Consider the following 7726-nt stretch of genomic DNA (forward strand, 5'->3'; position numbering starts at 1 on the left):
GGTGTCTTTTTGGTTTCCCTCTTACTACCTTCCTAAACACTACTCTTATATGTTTTACAAATTTATACAAAAGAAATTACAAAGAAAGATATTAATTGGAGCTCATTCTTGAATTCTTGTTGGCTTTGGGTTTGATCCTCTCTTTATTTAATTCTTCTTTAATTTTTGAGAAGACTAGAAAAAGAACTTTAAATGTTTGGATGGATGGCCTCTTCCTCCATTAGTAAAATCCTCTTCTTTTTGATCTCCATCAGAAAGCAAGTAAAGAAAAATATTAAGTACAACTATTAAACTGTTTAGACAATAATCGTCTACTAGACCATCAAGTTATTCAGTAATAAAAAGAGAAAAGTATAACATCCAAGGAAGAACAAATTAAATTCAAGAAAAGTAAAATGACTTGAAGAAAAATGAAACTAATCACAACTGTTAGAAATTACAAGAAATCTAAATGGGTACGAATTAATTTGTGAGGAATGCAAATGAGTAAAAATGTAAAGAGAAAAAGTATAAATGGTAGGAATTATAAATTGCAAAAACGTCAAAACAATGAATGTAAAACAAAGCATGATAAAAATGTAAATTAAGATTGATTTAAGATGAACGGGAAACAAATGAGAATTGAAAACTAAAAATGTAAGTTGCATAAATGCTAAACCTCCACAAACTCCACAAACTGAAAGGAAATTCAGACCAAACTTGTCATCACCTATGTACAAATTGTCATGACCAAACTTGTAATGTAAAAAATTGGAAACAAATGTAACCTATGAGCAATGTCATGATCAAAACTTTTGCCAAGCAATCAGTTGGTTGTTAACTTTCCTAAATAGATAATTAAATTGCATAACCTGGTCTTTGTTTTTTTCTGTTGAAAAAAAAAATCCAGTCTTTGTTCAATAACTCCCATATTTGTATTAGTATACATGAATTTGGTTTGTCTTCACAACTTTAAATAGTATAAATGAATTCATTTGAATAACTATCATACAAATATAGCATGCGAATTAAGCTTTCTAAAGCGAAAGGTTATTGATCCCACATAATTTCTCAGTTTTAAACCTCTCATAACATAAAGTTTTGATTATTATGGATATTGAAGTCAAATTTATTACTTAATAATATAACTACTCATAAAATAAAATTTTAGTTATTATGTCAAGACTAGTATTCTTATGAAGCATTGGCAGGGCAGGTTCTTCTGCATTAGAGAAAATGGAGTATAGGATTCTCATTCAGCCAAACGAGTGCTTGAGTCTATCCTATTTACTTCACCCCTTTTTATTAATACATTTTGTTCATGGTTAAGTTTAGCCTGTGATTTCAATCAATGTAAATTACTCATTTATGCACTAATGCTGTAGAATATTCATTCCACAATATATAGAAGATTAAAACCTATCTGAATTTCTCAAATTAGTAAGCGCTGAAATCGGATAGCAATATGCCTAAACACACTCTATTTGGCTTTTCTTTTGGCTATAATTTACGATTAAGATGTGTAGCTTCATTGAGATGGGGCTGGACCTAATCTCCTTCCAGAGTTTTGATTTCCCAAAACTGTGAATGTACATTCAAGATTCCTTAGATGGAAGAAGAAAAAAGGGCTATGAAGGGAGTAAAAAGATTGCTATATATGCAAATTCACGTGGGAAAAATTCTGGACAAAAATATATATAAATAACCAATTTCTAAATAGCATTGCTACCATAGGATTTTACTTAGTAATAAATGGTGAAGTAGAGACAACATCTCATAACAAAGCTATTACACAAAGAGAACGAATTTTAAACTTTAATTTTCCTCATTCACTTCAGCTAACTTCTATGTTCTACTGCGACGTTGTATGATTCAATCACTTCACTTTTCGTCCTCATAACCCAAGCAGAGAAAAAATCTTCTTGGATCTGTTTGTCACAGCTTCCATGTGACGTTTCCTCACCGAAGATGGTTTCTCCTGTGCTTCCATTTTGTCTTCTAACTTGTTATGAGCATTGGCTTTTCCCATGTTACGAGTCCGAAACAAAAACTTCTTTATGCATTCCCTCTTCTTATTCCTTGTCCAAAACCCACCTCTTTTCCCCTCATCTTTCTTTGTTTCCGTAGCAAGTTTTAGAATTGATGCCTTCTCCGAGGTGGTATCTTTTCTAGCTAGTCTCATCTGTCTTGCAAACACCACCCCTTTGGACTCAGATAGCCCATTTATTCTTCCTAATACTTCCTTCCATGGGCTTTTCTCAAGCTCACATACTAGTTGAGCTGTGTCACTACAATGTGGCTCAAGTTGACATGACTTTGTTACTCCCACATATTTGTTAAACTTGTGCCTGAAACTCCTGAATGAAGAAAGTGATCTACTCCTCCTGAAAACGTGTCTTGCATTTGGTTTCCTTCTCTTTTCTCCTCTGACCTTCTCCAAAGCCACCATGAAAGGATCAAAGTCATCGTTCCACAAAGTATGCCGTGAAAACCGAAGTCTAAACATCGATCCCGGGGACCTTGGTGACGCCAGTTTTGATCTGTGAATGCTACTAACTCCAATTTTATGAAGCCTTGGAGGAAGTTTGAGAGGTGGCATCAGTGGCAAGACTTTACCATCACAGAAGAGCTCATCAGCAAATGCCTTAGAATGCAATGAATCACCAAAAGGGTTCTCATAATCCTTTGGGTCTGTCTCAGAGTCCAAGTCACTGACACTAGAATTGAACCTGCGACTGGTTTCAAATTCAAACTCATCCATAGTGGAGTTTGCATCCTCATATGCTGTTTCCCTTGGTGTTGTGGGGCATGTTTGAGAATCAAAGGGTGTTCTCAGTTTGAGCCTGAGACTAGTTGGTGCACTGTAAAAATACATCTCTGGGCTGAAACTACATGCACTCATGTAGCAGAACTCGTTAGAAAAAGAGATGTCCGTCATGTTTGAGACACAACACAAACCTTGAGAGACTTATAAGGAAATGACACAAGGTGTGTGTTTTGTCAGAAGACAAGACAATGATAGGGGAGCTTGGGAAAATTGTGTAGAGTAGGGATTGTTGTTCCTGAAATGAAGGGATTTGGATTATATACATTTGAGGAACTTTGTTCTCATCTCTCAAAGTAATCTTCAAAGTTCAAAGTTCAAAGGTGTACCTGAATTAAATGGATCGGTTTTGGTGGAGTTTTTCTGCTCTTCTGCCCCTTTCTGCGTTGGCCTTATTAATGCTGCATTTCATAAATGTCAAGCAAGTTAATGTTTATTCTAAGCAACTTAATTGACGATATTTGCATTTTATTCTGACCCTATTGTTGTCTTCTTATGATTTCTTAATAACAAACTTGCATAACGCACCAAGCCTATAATTTATCTTCATATTCTCTCCCTTGTAGAAATCATGGAATGTACCACAATAACAAATTCAACATTCAAGCAAGCAAGTATATTTTCTAAAACCAACTTTTGGTCCATGGAGTTATTTAGTACAAATAAAACAATTCCATGGCAATAAATGTTGCTAATGCATGTTTGGTCAAGGTCCTCTTACCTGTGACATAGGACACTCCTATATTGTCACAGGCCACAAGGAAAATATATCAAAATTAAAGAATCTTATTTGTTTTTCAATAAAATATTTAATAAACTACCATCTTGTCAGTTAAAAAAACTATTTTCAAATTTTAAATATATAAACTTGAATGTTGATTTTGGATGGTAGAAAATAATAAATATATTTTACACAGGATAAACCAAAATTCCAAGTACTGGCAATTTTTCTTACTAAAGGGAAAGGAAACCAAAATTTACACACAATGAAGACGAAAAAGTCAAGCAACGAGTCGTATACATCTATAGTTTGAGAAAAATATATATTAAAATAACACAACAACTAAATTAAAGGATGAAAACAATATAGTTAACTGATTTAGCTTTCAAACATTGGATGGAAGCCTGTTTCTTCCTCCACCTCCATAATTTCTTTCTCTTTCGAGGCTTCATAAGTCAGTCAAAAGAATAATTTTGTCTTTAAAAAATTTATTTCAAATTTTACAATTTGAAAATGTATTTTTTTTCTATTTCACATATCGAATCGTATAATCTCGAATTATATAATTCAAAACGTATTTTTGAATCTAAATACTGTCTGATTATACTATATACTATGCTGAAAATATTTTTTTTCTTTAAAGAATTATATTTTAAAATAAAGAATTCAGAAATTCTAGAAATATCTTATAAATTTTATAATCCGAAATATTTTTTAATGAAACTCAGAAGATATTTTTAATATGAAAATACTGATTTTATAATCCATATTTTTTTCAAATCATCTATTTTGAAATGAAAAACATGAATAAAATGAAGAGTTTTTTTAGTATTTTAAAAAATATGGTATGTCACAAGAAACTATGGAACTATGGAGGTGGAGATAAAAAAAGAAATAGTCTAGACGGAAAAGCAAATTGAACCGATTGAAAGAGTAAAAAATATTAAATTATTCTTACCCAGAGATAAAATGTCTTTGACTAAGTAGTAAACAAGGCAAAAGCTCCAAACTTTATGAATTGAGATGCCAATATGAGAAATTATCTCACCTCCAATGAAGAATATGTAAAAACCAAATTGCAAGTTATGAGAGGAAGCAAGAGATTAAATGTCTCTTCTTATGATAGATGTGGTGATTATATAGTTTTTGAACCTTATCATGTAACACAAAATTTTGTATTCTTAAATATAATCTTATTTTATCTTAGAGATACTAGAAATATCTTCTAAGAAATTAAGTGTTATTATATCATAACCGTTTGTTACAAATAAAAAAATTGCGAAATCTTATCTCTTATTTATTAACTAATTGGTTGTGTTAATAATAACTTATCTAAACAAGATAAAATTTAAGTATATTGACTTTGTAATAAATAGATGTGTTTTTCGAAACATTTATAATAAAAAATAAGATAAAATCTGAGTATCTCCATCTATAATATTTTAGTTTAAACTACTTGCATTTAATCTTTCTAATATGTAAAGTAGTATTAGTTTATTTATTTATTTTATAAGCCACACACATCTTTTAGTGGAAAGAATATGTTCCAGTGGAAAGAACAAACACTTCTTCCCTTCCTAAAGCTTCCTACCAGGACCAACAACAGTTTTAAAAAAATAAGTTTAAAACGATTATAGTTACTTAGTATAAATTCAAAAATAAGTTTTATATATATATATATATGAATTTTCTCTAATTTTAAAGCAACCTTTTTAATTAAGTTTTTATATTAATAATATCATGTTATTATAAAATAATAGTTTAAAGATGATATTGAAAATAATCAAATTTCATAGATTTTATCTCTTATTTGTTATCTAACTGTTAGTAGTATTTAATTTGAAGTGTAAGATAAAAGTTAAGTATTTTAATGTGATGAGCACTCTGAATTTTAAGTGCGATTAGGATGTCAATTATATTAAATATATAAATAATTTATTCAAATTAATATTTTATTATGAATTAAAAAGTTTCAACTAACTTATTCATAGTTTTTTTATTAATACAACATGATGTATTAATGTTTTGAATTTATTAATTCAGTAGAACAAGTAATAAATATTTGAGTTTTATCCAATTTAAAATCAATATTTTTAATTGAAATTTAATATTGGTAATATATTTTAATTTTTTTAAATTTATTCTTCAAATTCAAAAAGGTTAAAAATAAGTTTCTGAAAAGGAACACATCAATTTAAAATTTCACAAAAAAATATTATTCCTTTAACATATTTAGACTAAACAAAATTTGTTGGTGCTAATTTAGAGATATTTGTGGTAATTTGGTTTTGTTTGGTTTGTTTTGATTCCTTTTACTAAAATACATCGAATCAAACATTACAAATATTTTTCCTTCAATTTGGATTGAAAAAAGTTTGAACTAACTTAAACTAATTTTTATGATATAGTTTGGATCAGTTTGTGTAATATGTAATTTTTAATTCTAACTTTGTTATTAAAGAGTAATCCCTTTTTCATCTTTTCAGTTAAAATATAATACCAAAAAATATGCTATTTAAAAACTGATAAATATATTAATTAATAAGCTAATAAAAATGAAATACTAAATATTTAAATCATTAAAAATTAAAATGATATATTATTATAGTCTATACCAGCAACTACAAAACAATAATTTAAGATGAACGTAATATAAAAATACAACAGATCAGTAAGATAAATCTAAACAAGTAAATAAAAAAATAATACACATAAGATCACTTTTCAAATGTTTATAGTTACAAATGTAGAAAATAAAACATCCTCGGTTAAAATCCAAAATAATTCAACAATTTTCAATTTTTATTTATTTATTCGTTTCGAAATATCCTCACTATTTATATAAATTATATATATATATATAAACTTATTAACCATATATATTACAAAATTATTAGTTAGTATGATACTTATAAGCAGTTTAATATAGTATGTTTTCAATTAAAAGAGATTAATAAAAAAAATGTCTATGTGATTGTTTTCAAACATTTAAGAATAGATGTTAATATAGAAATAAATAGTAGGTAATATTATATTTTGGAGATCATATAAAAAATAATGGAATATGTTATATTTTATCTATTAATTTTTATTTAATTGATTTTATTAACAATAATAATTTATTCAAATTATAAGATAAAATTTAAGTTTATTTAATCATATATCATATTATTATAACATAACGGTTTACAAATAGTATTAAAGATAATCCAGTTTATTAAATTTTATCTCTTATTTATAATCTAACTATAAGTACTATTTAATTTAAAATATAAGATAAAATATAAGCTTTTAATATGAGTACTCTCAGTAAGATGTGAATTATATTTTAACATCTAAATAATTTATTTGGATTAATATTTTAATATGAATAAAAAAGTTCCAAATAACTTATTAATAATTGTTTTATTAATATAACATGATGTGATATTTAAAAATTAATAATAAATTTATTAATAATTGTTTTATTAATATAACATGATGTGATATTTAAAAATTAATAATAACACAATTTGATATTAATAGTAATTTGTATAATATATTGAGGTGGTTTGGAAAGTGTTTATATTGAATAAGATAAAATTTGATTGTATAAAACTATAATAGTTTTAGTATCAATTCTATGCCATTAACCTTTCTAATTTTTTAACTTTTGGACATATAAAGTAATATTGATTTATATTTATTTTATAAAGAATATACAGCTCTTTTAGTAGATAAAGGTATTAAAATGAAATATATTACCATACCGTCCGCAGTAACACATGTAGATAATTTCACATTGAACTTTGACTTCTAAGTTCCGGCTCTGGGTTTGGAATTTTTTTTTCAATTTGCACAACTAGAGTCTGATTCAATCCCACTGAAACAACTATGTGGAAGAAGTATTCCTATAATGAAAGTATTGTGGGATCTCGTCTCTGGAGATTTCACTTGGAAAATTGAAGAAGAGATACGAGCATCATATCTTGATCTCTTTTCTAGTAAGCTTATTTTCGAGGACGAAATTTTTTGTAGTTAGGAATAATGAATCCCTCGCCCCCGAAACATAAACACAGAATCCCCTTCCCTCCCCACGACTCCTTTTTCTTTTCTTTTCTTTATGTTTCTATCTCTCTAACTCTCCCCCTTCTCTATTCATTTCTCACTCCATACATAATCTATTTTAGAATCTGATTGCACCACGTTGTGACTGAGGAGTT

The 7726-nt window shown here is 27.9% G+C and overlaps 1 protein-coding gene across 1 annotated transcript; it reads right to left on the reverse strand.

Annotated features, from left to right (window-relative positions):
• Window positions 1-1740: 1740 nt before the first annotated feature.
• LOC150025606 (uncharacterized) lies at window positions 1741-3023 on the reverse strand. The gene has a single exon (XM_090294511.1). The coding sequence runs from the start codon at window positions 2915-2917 to the stop codon at window positions 1874-1876; it is 1044 nt and encodes a 347-aa protein (XP_090150637.1). The 5' UTR covers window positions 2918-3023; the 3' UTR covers window positions 1741-1873.
• Between the last annotated feature and the right edge of the window lie 4703 nt (window positions 3024-7726).

This window comes from Phaseolus vulgaris, chromosome 8, assembly GCF_051622355.1.
Source record: "Phaseolus vulgaris cultivar YP4 chromosome 8, ASM5162235v1, whole genome shotgun sequence".
Taxonomy (NCBI): Eukaryota; Viridiplantae; Streptophyta; class Magnoliopsida; order Fabales; family Fabaceae; genus Phaseolus; species Phaseolus vulgaris.

Bases quoted from the DNA above. Each gene is read 5' to 3' on its own strand.
- LOC150025606 (XM_090294511.1), bottom strand. From the start codon at position 2,917: ATGACGGACATCTCTTTTTCTAACGAGTTCTGCTACATGAGTGCATGT.